The 22,902-nt window shown below is 37.8% G+C and overlaps 1 protein-coding gene across 5 annotated transcripts in view; it reads right to left on the bottom strand.

Moving 5' to 3' along the window:
• NOVA1 (NOVA alternative splicing regulator 1) overlaps window positions 1–3,882 on the bottom strand; it is a 139,136-nt gene extending 135,254 nt beyond the window's left edge. For 2 of the 5 annotated variants that reach the window (XM_063160453.1, XM_063160454.1), the window contains exon 1: window positions 1,089–1,215. Coding sequence is in view for 2 of the 5 variants with exons in the window: in XM_063160452.1 (XP_063016522.1) it covers window positions 1,089–1,232; window positions 3,139–3,274 (280 nt within the window). In the remaining 3 variants the exon portion in view is untranslated. Of the gene's footprint in view, window positions 1–1,088; window positions 1,233–3,138 lie in introns of those variants that run through there. The other 3 variants (XM_063160452.1, XM_063160451.1, XM_063160455.1) reach the window with 3 other exon arrangements.
• Between the last annotated feature and the right edge of the window lie 19,020 nt (window positions 3,883–22,902).

Below are 22,902 nucleotides of genomic sequence, written 5' to 3'. Positions count from 1 at the left end.
TGAAAAGTTATCCACCTCTGCCTGACTGTAAAGTCAGAGAACAGGAAAGCTAAATGCTCCAACATTTGTGCCCTGTTTACATCCATACCAACTGCCTTTGCTATTTTGTAGAATTCACTCTTGTTGAAATAGAGCAAATGCAAAGCAGCTCTAATTTTCAAAAAGAAAAAAGTCAGCAACAGCTAGTCAACTCAATTCTAAACCACCAGTTACTCTTCAAAAATAACAAAATCAAACCACAAAAGTGTCAGCTATGTTATTTTGCATCAGTTTCTTTAGAAAGTCCTCTAGAGCAAAGTTCAACTACAGAATGCTAATTTGTTCATCTTTCGGAAAAACTCCCCAATTATTCAACTGCAGAAGGTAAATCTTGTCTATCATTACATAAGACTCCCTCTTCAGAAATCTTATAAAGGAGGAATGCTAATTCAGGTATTTTTTATTGTTATACTCAAATATTAAAAACTTTTCATGTGCACTAATACAGCTAATATAAAATGCTAATTTTTTTATTCATCCAAAGTATTTCAGTTTTATAACAGAGCTTTCTTCCACCATCATGATAAACACAATATAAAGAATATCTAAAGAGCAGCACTTGTCCTCTTTACTTCACTCCAGAGCCAATGAGCAAAGCAGTGAAGCAGAAAGAAGGTACATAATGGATTTAAAGTAAATGGCCCATTCTTTACGAGGCAGTCTCTCATTTTTACTCATTCTAGCTTAATTGTCATTATAATGTCTGGAAACTTCAAACGAACAATTATCTTTACACCACCTGTCACATTGGTGCCTAAAAGCTAGATTTTTTAAAAATAAAAAATAAAGCAGTCAGTGTTAATGAAAATAATCTTTTGCAGAAATACTGTAAATTACTTTAAACCTATTTCAAGCAGTTAGCATCCAGTTCAGTCCATTCCACAAGCCAAAACAGACAGAATATTTATATTCACAATTGCACTTTGAAATATACTTTTCTGAGACAATGCTTCCTGCTGCACTTGACCGTCAATATATGAAACACACTGAAATGTACATACATGCCGGAGAATGTAAAAATAAAAGAATTGGCTAATTTTTGCACCTACCTGGATAAAAATCTTTGGATTTAGACAGCTTGATGGTGGCCCCAGTCTCTTTCTGCAACTGAACAATTGTCTGTCCTCCCTTCCCAATTATAGATCCAGCAGCATAACTAGGTATGAGGACCTTTAGAAAATACTGGCCATCCTCTGAAAAATTGAGATATGCATGGTTAATATGGGTTATAAGTTGTCATTTTTCCTTCCCAGACCCACAAATAAACAAAAGGTAAAATCTTTAAACTCCTCCACTAATTCATGCATTTATATCTAACCAGTTGCGTCATTATACAAGACATGTTTAGGCTATGCCTTGGACAGTTTAAAATATCTACATTTATTCTAAGCAAAGAACCTACAGAGGTTCCTTAATTCAGTTAAAGAATAATATTGCAATTATATTTCAAAGGTAGACTGCCTTGTTTTTTGGTTTTTTTTTTTTTTTTTTTTTTTTGCAATGGTAACCACAGCATGCAGAAATGATCAGACCCCTTTAAAAAAACTACAGCCCTGCATGAAAACGTGGGTAGTGACAACTACAACCTTGCTTGGAAATACTGCAAAAGAAATGACAAAACCAGGAAAGAACGAATTGTAAATTCTAATGGGTTATTTGTTTGTCATTAGCAAACACATGAGAACAGCAATTAGCTATTGCTTGCATTCTTCTTAAGTGAGCAAAACGACTACTCTGCTACCAAATAACCCACCCAAAATGTGGGGTTTTATTCCAAGCATTTCAGCCACTGCCAAGAAAACAACTCAACATGGTGAGGATGGAATCACTTGCCTAAGTAATCCTCATGTATTCCTTTAGCACTTCTTAAGCGACAATGATCTCTTTTAAGCTCATTAATTAAAGGACACTAAGAAGAATTTTTCCCAATTGATCAAAAGCCTAAGTCACTTATTTTAAATACACTTAAAAGGTGACAAGATAGACAATGCCAGTCCTCTACCCATCACCAGCACTAAAGCACACAATCAAAACAGGCAAAATATATAGAATGAATGGAAGGGAGAAAGAAAAAAAGGATCCCAGTCTGATTTGGAAACTGCAAAATTTTCAGTACCCTCATGCCACAGCTAAATTCAGCTACACTGAAGTCTGAGGACGTTTCCATAACTGTCTCTGAAGAAGTGCAAGGCAACAGGGATACGCTGGTTCCCTAGACTTGTGTTCTCCCCAGCAATTATGACAATGTCCCATTGGCACGGATATCAAAATACCATGAAACGTGTTTCATAAAGTTGGTTCTTTGGGGTTATTTTTACCCCTAAGCAGAGGAAACGATCTAAGTTCACAATACTTCTCCTCCCTGAGACTACAGAGCGTCTCAGTTAGTGCCTGTGTGTGACAGTGGTGCCCACCCGTATAGCTGGGGAACCATGCACTACGTATAGCCAGACCACTGCTCTCAACATTGGGCAAATAAATTCACCTCTGCCTCGGTGCATTGTTATGACGACTCCAGTGCAAACGGATAAAGGAGATGCTGGTCCCGTTATAACTCATCTCCTCCAGGAACAGCAGGATGTTAACTAGCGAGTCCCCGCAGCCGAGGGGCGACTCCCCCCGCCACCAGCCAGCCCTCGCCCCCGGCTCGGCACGGCAAACACACGCCGTGTACGCGCTGACAATGGAAGGGAGGCCAAGGAGGAGGAAAACGCACGGCAAGGCTGAAATTCAACTTGCGACCCCGAGGATGTGGAAGGAGGGAAGAGCGTTTGCCGTCTCCTTCCAGCTGCCATTTATTGTCGCCCATCCTTAAAACGGGCGAGGGAGATAGCCGGGCTGCGGGAGCCCCTTGTGCTCCCTCCTCGCCTCCGTAGGGTCACGGCTGTGCAGCCCCAGCGTGGATATTAAATAAAAAGACTGGTAGATGCTGAAAACCGACGCCATTTTGATGAATGATAACATTAGAGAAATGGGAATCTTTGGGCGCGGGGGGGGGGCTGGGGGATTGGAAGAGGCAGGCAGGTAGGGAAGCGGAGAGGTGGGTGGGTAGGGCGGGGGGGGTGGGGGTGGGAGGGAGGTGACAGAGGATATACCCACCGCCCGTGTTGGTCCTCTTGGTGCTGCCGGCTTCAGGGGGGGCTTCAAGCGGTCTTTTCCGGGAGTCCGGCGGGTCCAGGTCTATGGGAACCCCGGTGTGGGTCCCGTTCTGCTGGATGGGAGCTGCCGCCATCATGTTTGCTGCTGCTCGGAGGAGAATTGTCTCTTCCCTTCTCTGGTGGGGGGGCAGGGAGGGAAGGGGGGAGGAGGAGGAGGAGGAGAAGGAAGGGGGTGGAGGAGGAGGAGGAGGGGAGGGGGCTTGTCCCGTTCTCTTGTCCTTTTCGAAAATGTAGAGCTAAGATCGGGATTGTCGAGGATGCTGCGCGCCTTGTTTATCTGGCACCCGGGGGGAGGGAAGGGAAAGGAGGGAGGGAAGCGGGCAGGACTGGACTGGAGGAGCAGCTGCAGTGCAGTGTCAGGAGATGAGGAGAAGGGAGACAGGGGAACGAGGGGGGCGAGAGAGGGAAAAGAAAGGGGGAGAGGAGAGGAGGGGAAAGAATGAAAAGAGTGAGACAGGAGGAGGAGAGGACAGAGTGAGTGGGAGAGGAGAGGAGGGGAGAGAGTGAGTGGGAGAGGAGGGGAGAGAGAACGAGTGAGACAGAATCGGTGGGAAGGGAGGGAGGGAAGAAGGGAGGGGGAGAAGGAGGGAGCGAGCGGTGTAAATGGTGGGCGAGGGAGAGTGTGGGAGATGATTCACGCTGTTTCTGAGCCCCCTTCCGCCCCTGCCCGCCCCAGTGCCGCGCCTGACGCTGCGGCTCAGCTGCCCGCCGCCGCTGCCGGGCTCCCGTGCCCTCCCTCGCTGTCGGGCTGGCGTGCCCGGGGGTGGAGAGGGGGAATCGCTGCCGGGATGGCGCGGCGCTGCTCGCCTCTAGCCCCGGCACCGCGGGCGCCTGCCTGGGGCCGGGGCCGCCACCCTCGGCCGCACAGCACAAACCCTAAAGGCAGGATAGGTTACAACCATGGGAGGGGGCACAAGGACGGGGGTGTACGAGGGCAGGCGGGGGGTGGGGGTGATGGCGGGGGGGGCGTGGGGGGGGGGATGATAAAACAGAAGGGCGGGGTTTCCATGGGAGACGGGCGGGAGATGAGGCCAATGGGAACAAAAGAGAGAGAGGCTGGGATTGCAGCGTCTCGCCAATGCCGGCCGCGCTGGCGGAGCCGTTGCGGGGAGGCGGGGGCGGTTTAACCTCTGCGGCGGGGGCGGCGGCGGGGCGGGAGCGCGCGGGGGCCGCCGCGGGAGGGTCCCCGCCGGGATGCGGCGTCACCTGGGTTACGCGCTGCGCCTCGCAGGCCCGCAGCTGCGTGGGAGGAGGGCTGAGATCGCCCGAGGAGGCGGCGGGGTAGCGGCGACGTGTCCTCGGCGAGGCGGGCTGCAGCGCTCGGCCCTTCCTCCGTCCCCGCCGGACAGCGCGGGTGCGGGCCCGGGGCAGCGCTGCCGCTCCGCGCTGGAGCCGCGGACGCGCCGGGCTGCATCGCGCAGGCTTGGGAAGAAATTAATAAAGATATTGTTGTTACGCTGTGACGGCGGGTCTAGCCGGAGCCGTGCGACACAAAGCCGCGTTTCTTACCTAAATATTTTGTAGAGAATTTAAAGATATTTCGCTACGGCGAAGGTTATTTCTGCTTACAAATCTCAGATTATTCAGGTGGAATATTAAGAGGTTGTAAGATTCGGGGGGAAGGGGGGGGGGGGGGGGGGGGAGGCATGGCTCGGGGAATTGTCTGTGCACCAGGAAAGCATTTTTACTATTTCACTCTGCTATTTATTGACTCTTTTCCTTTGAAAAGTCTCAAACTGCTGTAACTGTGACGGTAGTGGTCAGTTCTGGAGCATCAATTCCGTACAAAATTTAGGGACGTGTGTTTATTGCGCTACACCACGCTCTGTGCTAAATTCGTATTGATGTGTGTGTGTGCGCGGCATGGCTGCTGACTCGATTCCTCCTAATACACGGGCTTAAAACCTGGCTGTTAGTGGATGAAATCCAATTTCCATTCTAAGCTCCCTGGGAGACAGCCTTAGTTTTAGTAATCACTTACCATTAATACTGCCCCAAACAATTTTTAATACTTAAAATACACACATCATATATAATATATAGCACATCACCTCTGCTTACAAATTGCAAGTCAGATAGGTAATGCATTATAGGGTATTAAACAGTGCGCATGCTAACATCTAAACAGGCTCCAGCCCAAATGCATTCACAAATTAAGGACTCAATCCAGCACTGTACATAGGAAACTTCCAATGACTTCTTTGGGAATTGTGTCCCAGGAATGTGATATCTATCCTCCTTGCCAGCAGATGAAATAGATGCAGCAGATCCAGTAAAAATTTTATAGCATATATGGTCAGAAAAATGGTTGTATAAAAATGGAACTTTCTTACTCATCATATACCTCTTGTATCTAAGATACTCTGACTCATAATTGCTTAGTTTACTGACTGAAATAAAATTCTAGGCTTCTGTTACCTTGGCAGTTGCTGACACAATGATGGTACAGCAAACTGGGGACTGGTTCTAGCTCTTCCATTTTCTTTACTAAGTTATAGCCAAAGAATTTTATTGGTGTTTGAGCCAGAAAGAGCACAGCATGACTTGTAAATCTCAGGTCCAGTTTGTAGGGTCATCAGTCCTAAGAGGCCTCTTTTATATTTGTAAACCAAGCAAATGTCTTGCAGAAACTTTTGATGATAAAAATAAAAACCACGGTGTTTCAAGTTAAGCCATCCTGTGTCAATTTCCGCAGTAGAACTGGATAAATTATAACACTGCTCTCTTTATCTCACTGACTGTGTCCCATTCATCTGTAGCAACATTGAAACAAACAATTCCCTGGTTTTTAGACCACATCTGTTTTACTGTGCCCCCTGCACCAATTTTAATTATGTGACAGATCTGATTGGATTCAGCACCTGCAAGTCCTCCCTTTGGGATCTCCAATTAGCTTATAAAGCATTTACTTGATTGCATTCTTGAAACAAAAGTATCGTTTCATTCTAATGACAGAAATATTAAAGTGTAGAATAAAAAAAACTGTTTTAACTTGATAAGTGTCTGTGTTGTTTGTGTATCTAGCTTCCATAAGCTTAGAGGAAAAAGTGGTAATCCTGAAACCTAATTTCCTCAGACTCAGCAGATGTCTGTCCTGTGTTAGCCTGTTTCTTTACCGACAGCTGTTTCACAAGTGCCTCCCCTCGTCTCTACAGAATGCCTTTTGTTTAATGATTTCCCTCTACATTATCTCTCGTCCCACTTAGACAAGCTTTTTCAACTTTTCTAGTAGTTTTAGAAGGTTTTGTTACAGTTTCAAGGAAGGTTTTTATTTGAAGAAGTTAGCTTTAGCTGGGTAACTAACCTCTCAGCTAGTTTCTTAGTAACAGTTCTACTTCACTGGGCAGATAGCTGCACGTCATCAACATTTCAACAAATACCGATTTAGTATTAAGGAAATTTTCAATTATTACAGCTATGCTTCAGAATATGCACTTTTTTCTCCTTATTTAATTGCTTGCAGCGGTGATTATGAAGGTCTAAGGGGGAATATCACATTAAGTGAAGCCCTCTAGTGGCAGAGGTCACTTGGAGTTTAAAGCAAGCTGGGTCTTTGTCATGGGTTGGGGCAGTGAAAGGAACAGCTTTTAGCAAAATGCAGGCAACTGCTCTGCATTGTTCATGGTCTGGAGCATGAGTGAAAATAGTTGTTTCGGCCTGTAATAGCACCGTGCTCCCTCTCTGTTGTAATATCTGTGCAGAAAGTACTGATGGAAAATATTAAAAAGTGTTTATCAGTAGAGTTTTCCCCTTTTTCCGAGTCTGTCATCTGTTGTTCATCTTTTCTGTTTTCAGCCAGCTCCAGAATGGCATACCTGACCAGAGGTTTTTCAAACAGTTGTGGGATCTCGATTTCTTTCCTGTCTGTATCAGTCCTGTCCTACTGTATAATGTATTCTGTAACTTCAGTGAGAGGTTGTTCAGAGATGACATGGAGTACTAATTCCATTTGCCAGCTTTATTTCTAAAATAATTCTCAGTTGCTGGAGATATGGATGGTAGCATTTAAATTAATCCCTCCCACAGACATGAAACCTATGCTTAGAATTGAAAGGGATTAGGAACTGGGATAAATTAAGCATATATATTAACAAATAGAAATCTGCATAGTAAGTCAGGTGAAGTTTTAGTGAACGTCACTTAATCTGATAAAGTCTACTTTTTAGAACAAGACACAATCTCCTGTTTCTTTTAGAGGTGATGGATAGTTCTCATCTGACTAACAGAATGAGGAGTTCATTTTTCCCCTTATGGGAAATATGACAGAGTCCAATAATCATTAGATGAAAAGCAATACCTCTTAAACATCCTGGCTAGGTAAAAGAAAACAGATTATGTCTTTGTCCAAAAGGACTGGCAACTTTTTATTACTGGATGGTTGATGTGACTCCTGTAAACTTTGGCTTTACTAAAATTACAGTTAGTGATGAACTCAGAAGATTCTTTCAAGTCTTTAATATCCATCTTTTGTTTATGAAACTTTTTTCCTCCAATAACCTAACAGTTAAACTATTATTATTGTTGATTAAATTATCCAATTGTTGCATATTAAAATACTGAAGAATTTGTTCATCAGTAAAATTGTTTAATTTCAGTGGAACTTATCCAAGATTCCAGCAATATTAACCTGAAAAAATCAAACCCAGCATTTGGAAAAAAAGTTGAACGTGTATTAGACAGAAAATGACCCAACTATCTGATTTTCCACATTTACATTGCTTTTATTATCTGCATTATGTTTTATATATATATTGCTGAATTAAAAGCCAAAGTCATACTCTTCACTGAAAAGAGCATGGACAACTGCTAAACTTTTTCATATTGCAGATCAGTGCTATGTAGTAGCTTTCTTTTTCTAGGAAACTGAGGATGATAACTTAAAATCAGTAAAAATGTGTCCATATTATTTGTCATGAATATATTGGCTAAAATTCTTTTTCTGGTGGTGGAAGAAGGAAGTGTTTGTAGGAAATCAATGTCCATTTCTTCTCTCCCAGCAGAGTGGTCACCTGTCTCCTATTCTGACAAAGTTCAGCAAAATTCACAGATTCTTTTTTTTTTTTGTTTACTTTTCTTCAGGAATAAGGAATTGAACTGATCTGAGTTCTTCATTGCTGAATCTGTAGATCAAATTTATAAGGAGTTACCCAGGGACTTAGCCAGATCTCAGTGTAGAAAACAAGATAGCCTCAGGACAAGGTAATTTTCATCTTTTCCAAGGAATTGACACTGTGGATCCAGATATCTGAAACTCCAGTGGCTCAACACTTACTCCAAAAATCATCTACCTGGTAATCTTTATGTACAGTAATTTAAAGACCTTTCATTTCTCAGAATGAAAAAAAAAAAAAAAAATAAAGACTAGATTTCAATTGCCTTCCAAAAATAGTAGCATCTTCTGTTTTCTTTAGGTTGTGTTTTGGGGTTTTGTTTGTTTGTTTTTGGTGTGTTATTTTGGTTTTAATAGGAAAATAGATATTCAGGGATTAAAACTGCTATAAACTATGAGTAATTCCACTGTAATGAAACAATGTAATATCATGTGTGAGAAATAGCAGGATCTCCTTGTGTAGCTTGTCAGTTTACAGTGTTACTGATTGTGTATTTTCGTTACTGTCTTACAAAAGGACACTGGTGAAGCCTCTTGTCTGCAAACTGAATTCAGCCAGCCATCACTCCAGATGCCTCAGTATTCATTCCTTTAACAGCATGGTGAACAGTGTATTTTTCAATCAGCATACCTATTTCCAATCTGTTATTGCAATTGCTCTAACAGTATTACTATTTTATGTGTCATTTTGCCCACCCACCACCAACTGTCTTATTTGTTTGAAATTCTGGCACTTTACAAGAAGTAAAGAAACGAGAAAGATACATTAACAGCAAAATAATTTGTTTGATTCTCTTGTCAAGCTTGGTCCCCTTGCTGGAATAAAATCATCTTACAATATAGGCCCTCAATCAGGATTGGTTTAGAATTTTGCTATAGTTCAATTTCTATACAAAATTATGTTAGTAGAAAAGATCAGAAATCATCCTGGAAAAGGAGCGAAAATGGGAAAAATAAAGATGTCGCACAGTGGACAAAGGAAAAATAAAAAGTCAATAATGAAAAAGGCACTGATATTTTTCTCTTGTAAGCAAAATTTATATTAAATTATGTAGTGAAATTTGAGTTGCTCTGATCAATTTGCTCACTGGTAAAATGTATACTACCTGAGATTATTAAAGACAAGTATGTTCTAGTAAAAATGTATTAGTAAACTGTAAACCGTTAAGATACTCCACTTTTCCTGAATAATTTATTATCAATTTTCCAAATAATAGGCTATTCCAGCATAAGTAAATTTTACAAGTATAATACAATGGTAGAAATTTTGCCAATGGAAAGGCAAGAAAAGTAATGTCCCTAATATTATTGAAACGGAGACCTAGATGTCTTTAAAAACACTTTTTAAATGCTTACTATAGAAAAAATTATGTGTCAGTATATTACAAATTAAATCTTCAGCAGAGCAAGATTTTAGGAAAGAATACACTAGGAACTTTAAGAGATTCCTCCCTGAAGTTTAGCAAATACGTTTAGCATTTCTTCTTCAAGAAATTATTGCCCTTCATGAACAAAATTTTACTATTTTATTTTATTTCTACCCACTTGAAACTGATTCCTACAAAATGCCCCTGAACTGGAAAGTCTTCTGGTGGGGGAGGGTAAACAGCTAAAACTGACTGCCAGGATAAATTGGCCAGAATGATTTGGCACATATCCTGAGTTTGCCATGAAAACATGTATCTGTGTGTCAGCTGCACACAAAGGCTCTCTGGCCCCAGAAAAAGCACAGGGATTAGGCATAATGCTGCCTATTTGAGACAAAGGCTGTTCCTTAGTGCAGTGAGGTTAAAACAGACAGCTCATCAGTAGTACAAGTCTATCTGAATTATTTAGTTACCATTTTGAGCCAGAAGGAAATGGTGGCAGATTATTAATGACTTTTGGGGTCTATTCATCTCTTTATTTTGTTTCAGTGAAAGCAGTACTGGAAACATGAAAAGGTGCCAAAATTTGAGATCAGTTTTGCTTTAATCACTTACAGGACATAGAAACACTTTCTTATTTCAATGCTAGTTGAAAATTAGAACTGATTTTGATTTATATTTCACTTAGACCTATGAGGTTGCTATTTATGTTTGTAAGTGGGTGCATGACCAAAAGGAATGGAACAACTCATATGCTCTAGAAAATAGAAGTCCAAGGATCTACTGGATGAAAACTGTTTTATTGATTTCAAGGGGGTTTAAGTCATTCCTTACAAATTACTTCAGGGAAGAATAGTGATGAGTGTAACGAAATATGTAAAAGATATTAACATAGACTGCAATGCATTCTTGCAATTAGAGATATTCTTGTCAAATTTCAGTGATGGGCAATTTGAATTGATTTTGCACAGAAATATTTGTGGATATGTAATATCCACAAATACATATAAAAATAGTACTTAGGAACATGCATTTTTTAATTTCTAATTAATTATATATGAATAAAATAACAGCTGGTATATAATTTAAAACTTGGCAGTTGCAAAAATTAAGACTAAGGACACAGTTTCCAATAATTTAAAATCACAAGTTAAGGTGAAGCCTTGTGTTATGTTGATAACAAACATATCCATATAAGGTATTATAGAAATTTCACATTATATTTATTTTTAAAAAGGCTGATTATTTTTCCAGTGCAATTTTTTCAGAATATTTTTGTTGTAATATTTTAGCCAAGTAGAACTCCTGTGTCAAAAATTTCTAAAAATTTTTATTTTTCTTTTCATTCTTATTTTCATTTAAAGATTCAGGTTGTTTCCCCTGGGCCAGAAAAAAAATATTTTAAAACAGTAAAAATAAAATTGCTGCAGAACTGAGTCATTGCAAGTGAGATTAAAAATAAAAAAAAAAAAAATCACAAAAATAACCCCTCAAAAACAGGATCATAGTGCATTAGCAACAATGCTTGCAGATTCATCATGGCTCACAACAAAGGTATTTATAAGTGGACCTCCTGCCTCTGTTGCATGCTGTCATTGCTTTGGATTGACTGCTGTTAGATCCCTGTAATCCTGAGCCCCGGGATCTTGTCCTACATGTTTACCCCACTTGGTATGCATGTCAGTACCTATTTCAAATGGAAATGAACTCTAATCTTTGTATGTGTTAATAGAAAAGGGTTTTAATCTCCTAAACCCCATATTTACTGTGGTTTTGTTTTGTTGTTTGGATTTTTTTAAAAATAAAGTTTATAAAAGCTGTGTTCAGAATTTCTTCTTCTATTTGTTAGCTTATCCACTTAAGTTTGGTTAATATTTGGCATTTCTTAACTCAATAGTGTGTCATGGTAATAATATTATGGAATATATTCAAAGATGAGGAGAAGAACAGATTAACAACTACTGGTCTAAAAATTACATTTTAATAATGGAAAGTCTTGTCAACTTTCTTATCTGTAACGCACATGTAAGAACAAAATTTCATATTATAGAAGATTCATAATACATATATAGAAATAATATATGATTGTCATTCATTTGTGAGATTATATTGTCACATAGATGTTATGTGGAGATTAAAATCTAAATATTATTTAATTTAGAAAAGGTTCATTAAAACTATCATATCCCATTCCACTTGAAAATGTGTTGTTGACAACAGATGAAAAACAATGTACTTCTTTTGAAAGGGATAGAAAAAAGTCATCAATATACTTGAGTTCCAGTCCCCACTCCTGTAAGAAAGTTCATATTTGCAGTTCCTTTTACCCAACACAATTCTTGAGTCATGTAGGAACTTTGTGAAAATTACTGCTCTTTCCATATTATGGTTCTTATTAATAAATATTTGCATCATCCAGCCGCTTCTTGGACCTTGGTTTCATGATCATTTGTCTGGGATCCCTTTTCCAGTGATTGACCAACCACTGGGTGAAGCACCTTTTCCTCACCTGGTTTTGGCCAGAACTTCCCCTGATGGAGCTTCATTCCAGTTCCTCATGTCCTATCACTAATCACCAGAGAGAGGAGATCAGGTGTTTCCCCTCTTCTGTTCTTCTTGAGGAAGTTGAAGACTGAGAGGAGGTCTTTGCTCAGCCTCTTCTTCTCCAAGCTCCAACAAACCAAGTGACCCTGGCTGCTTCTCCCTGCCTTTCACCATCTTGGTCAACCTTTGCTGAATGCTCTCTGATAGTTCCATGGTCATGTTGGGGACAATTATATAAATGTGAAAATCATGAGAGCAATTTGAACAATGGTGTGACACGATAAGGATGCTTTTCCTTAAGAAGCTAGTGGAACACGTAACTCCACCTGGATAGAACCCTATTCCTGGCATAAATTTATTGACATCCATAGGTTGTCATTAGGGAAATGGATCTTCCACTTAAGAAAATGTGTTCTAAATTTATAAAACTTTTAATTTCTGTCCAGTAAAAGTAGTTTCAGCATATTCCAGTCTACTGTATTGATTTTGAGATTACTTTTGGAAGTAAAGATGATGTGATGAATATGTCAGCCAACTCAGTCAAAACCCCCACTTTTAATATCTGTCATCCAGTGTGTCAGGTTATTTCCCAAGTTCAAGTAATAAACTGATAAACTAAGTATGTATTAGACACAGAAGAAGTACACAAAAGATGATATTGATTTAATTAAAACATTAGATTAGAATTATAACATAATATACAATCATATTTTAAGCTATTTTTTTTTAAGCAAGACATATAGGGGTTAAAACTCTTAGAGCAAAAATATCTTCCTTAGTTCCACATATTTTTCATTTTAAAGTAAATGTGTTAACAAAAAAGGGACTATAACAAACTGTAATTTTAAAGTTTAGCTAAGTTTAAATAGCAATAGAATAGGCCTTCCAGCATGCTTTATTATTTAATGTAAATTCGTCCCACCCATCCCCCAAGTTAACTTACCGTGCTCTTTTAAGAATTTAACATTTTATAAAGATGAAACATTTGGTGCAACTTTTAACAATTTAAGAGAACAATAGAAGATAACGGTTCTAGGAAATTAATATGTTAAGGGGTTTTTTCAGTTTTTAGTGTCTAATTGTAGTAGCCACAATTTAGTCAATAGCCATATATGGTTCTGCCAGTTTCCAAGATATTATTCTGCATCAAAACCTGAAAGATTTATTCAGTGATGCAAATGCTCATTCACTTGAGTAGCCTTAATTCATATATGTGATCGTATTCAACACATTGTTTTACAATTAATCAAAACACTTGAGTGTCACAAAAAGAGTACCTTCTCTTTTCTTGTGTCTTTGCACAATTTTCTGTACAGGCAAATATTCTTCAGAAACTATTTAAACTGCTTATTATGTATAGCCAAGCATGCCTGTAAAACATTTTGTGTCTCTATTTCTACAACAATATATATTATTTTTAATCGTTATAATCTGAAGCTTCATTGCTCTTGAGATCAGATTTCTTATACTTAGATAAATATTACTTTGCAAATATATAGAACGAAATGTATAGAAAATATCAATACCTCAAACTTTTGTGGTTTTCAAGTCTGACTTTTGTTAAGTATCTTTTGGACATTGTGGGTAAATTGTTCATTATTGCATTGTCATAATGTGGGGGAACTGGATTGCACTATCCCCAAAGATTATGCATTACATCAAAATGGATTACCTAAAACAGGTTGAAAGCCATTTTTCCCATCGTTGCAATTGTCACATTAGTGAAAGAAAACAGTCAGCATTCCATGAGAATTCTATTTCTTTAGAATCTCTAAGATTTCCTAGAAGAATAAATCATATAATCAAGCAAAAATGCCTGGTGTGATCAATTCTGCAACACTGCGTTACTGTTTTTGGAAATTCATTTATGAAATAATTAACTGTATCCATGTTATTCAGTGTTGTCTACATACCTTAATAAAACATGATGACAGCAGGCATTGATCATGGAAGTTTGAACATTATTTTATCGTGATTGTTTTCAATATTCAGTGTGATGAAGTGAACATTCTGGGTAAATCCAGTCACCTGAGAATAAACTTAAGAACTTTAATTACTTTATAAAAATAAAGAAGCATATCACATGTATTTGGTGAATTTCGGTTTTATTAAAAATCTCTAGGATCTGAATTACATTTTATCAATAACACAATATCAATAACAGAATATTTTAATTATCAAAATCTTTAAAATAAAAATAGATTGTCTATTAAAACGCAAGTATGTGCATCTATTTGTGCTGTGTACACACAAATAAAACACACACATATGAATGACATACATACCTTGTGCATGTAAGTATGTATATAATGTTGTATTCATGCATAGAAACACACAGCAATTTTGAGCCCTCTAGTGGTAAGAAACCTCTCTGTTAAGAAACCATTAATCTCAGCGTAAGTATATCCACTCTAAGAGGCAAGTGTCTAAATGTCTACAATTTGATTATGTCTTCATGTAAGTTCAGGCTATCTCACTGCTGTTGGCATGGGTGTGTAAATACAAATATTAATAACTACAAAGATTCTGCAAACCGTGTTATGGTTTCCAGCATGGTAATTTTTCTGCCTTTTCTTTGTTAAAAAATAAAAAATCTATTCTTTATTCTTTTGACACGTTATTGATAATTCGTGATACCTGTTGAAAAAACAAACAAACAAAACCAAAAAACTCCACTCAGTCTCCTGACAGAAACACTCTCTAATAAAAGGAAAATGCTTTCAAACGCAACATCTTCATTCTCAGCCTTTCATGACATAGGTACACATGAAATTACTACAGGGAAAGGAGGAAAAAAAAACCCCTCATTTCCTTTTGGGGAAGTTTTCACAACATATAACTTCAGCCATCTAAAAGCTAGGTTTCTAGGCTAAGCTGGTTGTTTGTACTCACCTTGCTGTCACTGGAGACAAATAAGTTGTTTGAGAATGAGTTGTCTTGTAAAGGTGCCTGGGAGAGAGCTGGAAGATAGGTGAAATATTTATGGATGCAAGGGTCTCTCCATTCTTCAAGGAGACCTAGATAGCAAACTTGGAATCTATGTTTTCTTTTTTATAAGGCTGAAAAATAATTATATACAAATCCTAGATTTGAGCAACATTGAATAACACAATAATAAATACTATTGTTTATAGCAATATTTATATAATGCATATCTACTATAAGATGTAATAAAATATTAATTAATATTTATATTATAATACTATATTAACAAATGAATCTCAGACAGGTTAATCTACTACATGGCAAAATCATTTTGTAAGATTACTACTACTTTGAGGAAACTCCAAAATAACATTCAGAAGTGGTTTTTTTTCTGGTGCAGGATAGATTTGATGGTCTCCAGGGATAAAATTTGCTTTCATTTTCCTCTAGGACTCAGTTTAAATATTTGTTCAGGATGACCATCCATACCTGAGACCTTATGAATTCTGCAGCTGACCTTCAGGAAATTTCTTCAGGAAATTTCTGCAAGAACAAAGGAGCACAGCTATTCAGTGTGGTAAAATTTCTAAGCTCTTTTCTCAGGGAACTCTTACCAGAAGGATCTTAACTATAGCATTCATTCCCTCTATCCAGAGTCCCATAATCTTGTTGACTCTCAAGAAAGTGAAAGTGTAATTGACATAAACTTTATTCACATATGTGATCATATTCAATACAATCCAGAGATGAATCTGAGTTTCTAGAATTATTTAATTAAAAAACTAGTTTATCATTTTATGATTATAATTTGTTATGTGACAAGTGCTTAGGACTTAGGAAAATTACGTAAGTTATAATCAATTCATTCTCATTTTTAAAAATAAAATAACAATTTTGTTTTCAATGTACTAAAGCAATTCAAATATATTATTTTTCATTTGCTTATTTTTGACATCTATCAAAATTCTACACCTTATGATAGAGAAATGAACTCCTAAAAGGGAATTGTACAAATTGATTTTTTTTTACAAGATTATCTAGGCAAAACATGCATGACAGAATATAATTTTTGTGTGATAACAGTCCACTTCAGGCAGGTACTGTGGTGTAAGGTTGCAATATACTTCCAGCATGCAAGGTTATGATTATCAAAAAGACTGGAGTAGGTTATGACTCACAGAAGAGAACACTGGTGACTTCAAAAGGTGAAAAAATTACAGAACTGCAGAATGGCTCAGGTTGGAAGAGACCACAGTGGTCATCTGCTGCAACCTCCCTGCTCCAGCAGGGCCATCCTAGAGCACGTGGCACAGGACTGATCCTGACAGCTCTTGAACATCTCCAGTGAGGGAGACTCCACAACTCCCTGCACAACCTGTTCCAGTGCCCGGTCACCCTCACAGGAAAGAAGTTCTTCCTCATATCCTGGTGAAGCTTCCTGTGCATCAGTTTCTGCCCATTGCCTCATGTCCAATTGTTTGGCAGCACCAAGAAGAGCCTTTAGATAAGAATACTAAACATTATTATGAGATTTGAAATGCTAAGGGAAAAATAAATTATAAGTTAAACCATTGCACTTTTCTTTTTAAAAATCCATTTTCTAGTAGAAATTAAAGATTCAGGAAAGTAATACAACTTATCAGTGCAATGCTTGGGATAAACAATCCTAAAATAAAACTTCTCAAAATCAGATGTTATTGCTTAGTTATGAAAACTTTATAATAGTATATGATGTCTGGATAAAAGTGCTAGTGGGCAAAATAATCTTAATTGTCTCCAAGAAAATGTAGCAATTGCTTTGGCATGAGTAGACTATAATGATAAAGATGTTTTAATGTGTCCTTAAGCAATCAGGAATTCTTGATGGCAGACCAATGAAAGAGAAAATTTAAATTTAAAGACTGCTGGTGCAAAGTCATCAAACCAAGATGTACTTCCTGATCTTTTGCAGCTGACATCACTATTATCCTTCCTGCATCTTGCAATTATTTCATCAGGTCTACTGTAGACTAAGATACTATTCATTGATGTTTTTCCCTGTGACACAATCTCCCTATGTGGAAAATCACACTTCATGTGCCACACAAAGTTAAAATAATTTTAACACCTTAAATAAAGAACGACTTAAACTGCCACCAAATGAGCATGGTTGAGAATATAAGCCATACACCAGAGAAAAAAGACAAAGACAACAAAAATTCAGTTTCCATCCTCTAATATGTACTACATCCTAAAGCTTCTGTCATGTGTTTAAAAGACATAATCGTGGCAACAGCTAAACAAGGTTCAATTACTGTATGGGCCATTTGCTTAGAATTTGAACTTGATCCTTGCAGGTCCCTTCCAAGTCAGAATATTCTGTGTCTCCACGATTCTTGCCACACAATATTGATTAATAAGGGTGGGAAAGGGCAGTCTGTTGAATTTTCTGTGATTTCATGACTGAAGTAGCAGGTGCTAGAGTAGATCTTGAAAAGTACCCCTCTTGTTCTCACATCATTTGGAAACAAATGCAGAGGCCAGAACAGGCAACTGAGCAATAGATTGCCTCTGCTGTTCCATGTCATGTCTGTTGTCCAGTAAGGCTAGCAAGGAAACAGCAAGATTTTATGATGTAAGACATAACTTTCATAGAGTCTCTACAGCCTCTAATATTAAATAGGGTCAAGACTTCATCTGAAGAACTTGAATTGAATGCATTTCAAAGATATTACTGATATGTTTTTCTATTATAGTAATTTTTATGGTTGTGTGCAGAATCATAAATAATATGAAACATCTCACTACATGCTCCAAAACAATTGTCTAAGATTACGAGAGGATCCCTCTGTGGACATCACCATATGATACGCTAGCTATACCTTCCTGAAAGGGCTGGTCCTTCATTATCAGCAGCTGAATAATAGTTTCTTGTGGACCGCTATTCTCTTCTACTGTTTCAATTTCTGCATGTCATTAAGGGCCAGGAGAGATCATCTACAGTTTGAAAAGAAAAAAGAGGAAGATGCTCCCAAACAAAAACACGTTTCTGCATCGGCACTGAATTCCTCTGTTGCATCTACAGGTTTCTGTCTTTGATATTTGAGAACTGAGTTGTCAAACTTTTTTTAAGAAACATTTTTGTAGTTTATTTATAGATTTACAGAAGTAATCATATCACAACAAGGGAAATCTTATAAAAAGATACTCAAAAACCTTATCATTAAAAACTAGTAAGCAACATCTTGCTGTGAAACAATCATAGAATGTCCTGGGTTGGAAGGAGCCTTAAAAGATCATCTGATTCCAATCCCCTGCTGTGGACAGTGACATCTTCCACTAGATCAGCTTATTCAGATCAGCTGAAAGCTTCAACCCATACACAGTAACACCACACCTCATCAGAAGGCTTCAGATGTCCACCCACACAGAGTAAAATCACATCACTTCAGAAGGCTGCAAGCATCTGCCCTTCTTGTTCTTTAGCCCAGCCTTTTATACCCCTGATGTTGATGCATTGCACTGAGTGCCCTCTGTTCCCTTTGGTGGTTGGCAGTGCCCCCTGGGCACTCCAGGGCTCATTGCTGTCAGTGCTGCTCACCTGCTGCTCACAGCTGTGCCCACTGGGGATGAGGCTCAGCCCCAGCCCCACTCCCAATTATTCCAAACTGTGTGCCTACACCTCACTACACTCACAGAATTTTTATTTTTTTTTAACTATCTAATCTAAACCTACTCTCAGTTTAAACCATTCCTCCTTGTCCTGTCGTGTTCTTGTAAAAGATCCTTCTTCATTCAGGTACTGGAAGGCCACAATCAGGTCACCCCAAAGGCTTCTCTTTTTCTGGCTGAACAAACCCAATTCAGTTAGCCTTTCCTGATGGGCAAATAATCTTATTATATAATTCTAGAATATATCTGCTTGCCTTCTTATTGCCTATGCCCGTATGTACATATTTGTTCCTAATAATGCTTATTGATTACCCGTTTGATTTACATATTTTAATATGCCTTTTACTTGCCAAAAAAATATGTGCCTGACATCACAGCTCTTCAAATTCTGTATTATTTTGTCAAGCTAAGACAAAAACCCTCATAGATATAACCTGACTAAAAAAGAAAGCACTGAGCTTCCTGAAGACCAGACAATCAATTGGACTTAGTATGAGTAGTGCACTCCATGATTAGAAGGAGTGTAAAACTCCTCAGTGCTCTGCAAAGCGAGCTGGGCAGAAATTTTTGCAAAGTGAACTGAAGAAAACAATGATTTTCAGTTATTTTTTCACACTATCATAACTGTGGTCCTTTCTCTAACCACCAGTTCTATCCCCTAGAGGAGAGTAAAAATCAAAAATCATTAACCAAAACATGTTAATGCAGGTGTATATTAAGTGAAACAAAACTTCTTGGCTTTACAGCCGAAATTCTGAAATGTTATTATACATAGTGTGCTGCTCTGAGGTGCACAGACGAGATTGTGGAGAGGAATAAAGTCTGCTTCAACTTTAAAATTCTCTGCTTTTCCTTACAAGCCCAAAAGCATAATGGGGACTGAATCTTATTCTCAAAGACTAGAAAGGACATCATAACTATTCAGGGCAGCCCTCTATATTCTCCATTAGTAGAATGTCTTCCACAAGTTGGAAATTCCATCTAATTGCGCTTTAATGAAACCATAACCATTCCAAGCCTTCCTATTATTCCATGTATTATTTCTAGAAGAATTAACCTAATTTCAATTCCCTGTAATTACTTTGTGTTCTTTTTCTGACTACATCGTCCAAAAGCTCACTTCTGTCAGATATAAATCCTACATGTAAACACTTATACTCATTTACCAACCCGTCTCTTCAACTTCCCTTCAATACACCAGATAAATTTAATTACTTACACTTCACACTGTAATGCAAGGTTCACAGTTCTGTAATCTTGGTTTTGGGGCTGCTGGGTTTTGATTTGGTTTGTTGGGTTTTTTGGGGGGTTGAGGTTTATTTGGGGGGGATGGGAGGAAAGGGATTTTGGGGGTTCTTGCCGGCTTGGGATTTCTTTTTTTGCATATGTTACCCAGAATTTCTCATCTTCATTCCCCTTTATTATCTATTCAAATATTTTTTTTAACTTTCTGTTCACAGGAGCACAGAAAGCTCAAACCAAGGATGTGATCTATGGTAATACTTAAAATCTAGTTCTAGTCATTTTTATTTTAAGACAGCTTTGATATTCTGTAGATACAAACCACTTTCATGAATTCATGACATATTCCTCTTCAGCTGGGCAGATTAAATAAATTTTTTAAAAACTTAAATCACTTGATTTGGATTACCATAATTGTAACCATCCATTGCATTTTATTATCCTACCAACCTAATAATTAAATTATTATATGTATAATAATTTTCAAACTGTATACTATATACACTGATAAAGCTAGCTTTTTTTTAGCAATTTTCATAATGTGAACCCCTGAGTTCCCTATTTCATTGTAAAAATAAGAATTATCATGTAATAAATCCAATTTTTTTTTTTTTTTGAGTTGCATGCAATTTATGAAAGTATTTTATTTGTGCATGCCCTCCAAGGATCTGGAAACCGGGACTACAAAATATAGGTAGCAAGAGTTTAGAACTGGAACAAAGAAAGGTATCCAAAATATCCTAGATATCAATAACAAAACAGTTTCTAATCCCACTACATCACGCCTATCAATGTCATAACGTAAAAGTATTTGATTCAAAAAGCTTTTACTTCATGTAGTAAGTGAATTAAATCTAAGTGTATATATAAACTCTGTTTGCCATCCCATACCCTAGTCAAAACCAAAACCAAACAGAGAGGTAGGTCACAAAACAGAAAAGGCAAATAAAAAGGACAATCTGAGTAGTAGTAATTATAATCTCTAGTTAATTACCAGAAAAGTTACAAATTAACAAATCCATTATGTATCTGAAATGATGGGTGGGATAGTTAATTTCTTATTCCCTATTATATCCTTTTGTGGATAGTAGGACAATTTTTGCAAATCTCACTCTTTCCCAGTTTACCAAGATAAGTTAAAAATTTGCAATGATTCATTAGTTCCTTTGAGACTTCTGGGCATAAATTACTTAGCAAGTTCATTTGAAACATTCTCATATGGGAGTAGATGTTGTCTTATCAGTGCTTTATTTCAGATAGAAAATGTTATGTTTCCACCAACTACCGAATGGTTTGGCCCAAAACCAGCCATTATCTCAGCTTCTCTTACTCTAAATGAACTTACAACCTTTCTGAGAAAGATACGACACAATGTTCAACCCTCCTTTTTCCTAGTAGATAATTCTGTAATCTTAGAGCTCAGATGAAGTAAAAACATTCAGTAAGTTGTGTACATGCTTCTTTCTCAAACACAGCTTTCCCAAGGAGCTCCTCTCTCGTTCCCTGTCCTCTACAGGACTTTCCTTCCCACCTGAGCTTCTTGGCAAGGAGTCAGAGTCCCACTTCTAAAAGAAAAAGAAAAGCTAATCTTATTTTGTGTTTATCTAGTTTTCTCCCAGATAATGCAGAAATATACACTGAAAAATCCATATTTTAAATTGTTCTCTGCCATGCTGATGGCTTCTTATAAGCTGTGACTTGATTAGACAAAACAAATGACTTTGTTAATTTGTTGAGGTTGGGCTACTTTAAAAAGAGAGGCAAAAAAGAAAGGGCTCAGAGAAGCTACTTTCTTCATTGAAAATGTTGTCTAGGGAGTTAAAACTGGATGTAATGTTAATGTTTTAGAGCAGTACTTTGGCAGGAAGACACTTTTAGTATGTGATATTTCAAAATCAGGAAAACATTCCTAGATGATATTACATATTTTAGAGACTCCCTGTGCTGATAGTGTTTTGTTGATACTTTTATATGTGTTTGGATGTTTTTGTTGGCATCTGTAAATTCCAGAATTATTTCTGCTATCAACAGAATAACAATAGGAATGCCTTAACACTGCTCTTTTCTTTTTGCCTTATTTTTTTCCTTCCACTAAAATAGATATAAAAACATCACACCAAGTTTGGGGAGACAACTGATTTTTTTAGAAAGTTCCCAGTTTCATAGTGGTTTCTTTGGCTATAATCAATGATTCTTCAAGAATTAACCAACTATACAGGAATTTGCAAATAAAAGCTAATAAATCTGGTGACTACATCTGGGAAGAGAAGAAAGGTGATCATCTGGGGAAAGGATTTTGGCTGAAGACAGAGTAATAGAATAAGAATGCCGTGGGAATGGAGAGTGAAAAAGGAAGGAGAGATGGAATGGGTTAGCAAAATTATTGCTGTCAGCTGACCTATAAAATTCTGAAATCAGAACAAACTGAATAAACTGAACAAAGAGAAGAAGCAGGACAGATTTTGCAAAGAAAAAAGTGGCATTGTAAGACAAACCGGGATGAGGAAACTTTGGAAGGTTTGCTAAATAAACAGTGAAAAAGATGGGAGTAAGATAGGAGTGTGAAGACCAGATCAAGGACAAAAGAAACTGTTTGGATGGAGAAATTAAATAAACACAGTTATTATCAACCTAATAGTTATTGGTACATTTTGCTTAAACCCAAAAAATGTGTTTCTCTTTGAGTCTTCATTTCTTCAGTTTAATGTAAAGGAAAATAGATACAAAATTATTTTTAAAATAATACATTAAAAAGATAGGACAGATAAGACCTTGAACAACCTGGTGTAGTGAAGATGTTCCTGCCCATGACAGAGGGTGGGACTAGATGATCTTTAAGGTCCCTTCCAACCCTTAAGGTCCTATG

The sequence above is a fragment of the Melospiza melodia genome, chromosome 6, assembly GCF_035770615.1.
Source record: "Melospiza melodia melodia isolate bMelMel2 chromosome 6, bMelMel2.pri, whole genome shotgun sequence".
In the NCBI taxonomy this organism is placed as follows: domain Eukaryota; kingdom Metazoa; phylum Chordata; class Aves; order Passeriformes; family Passerellidae; genus Melospiza; species Melospiza melodia.
Note: the sequence above shows the minus strand (reverse complement) of the source record. Positions and strands in the feature narration are given on the sequence as shown.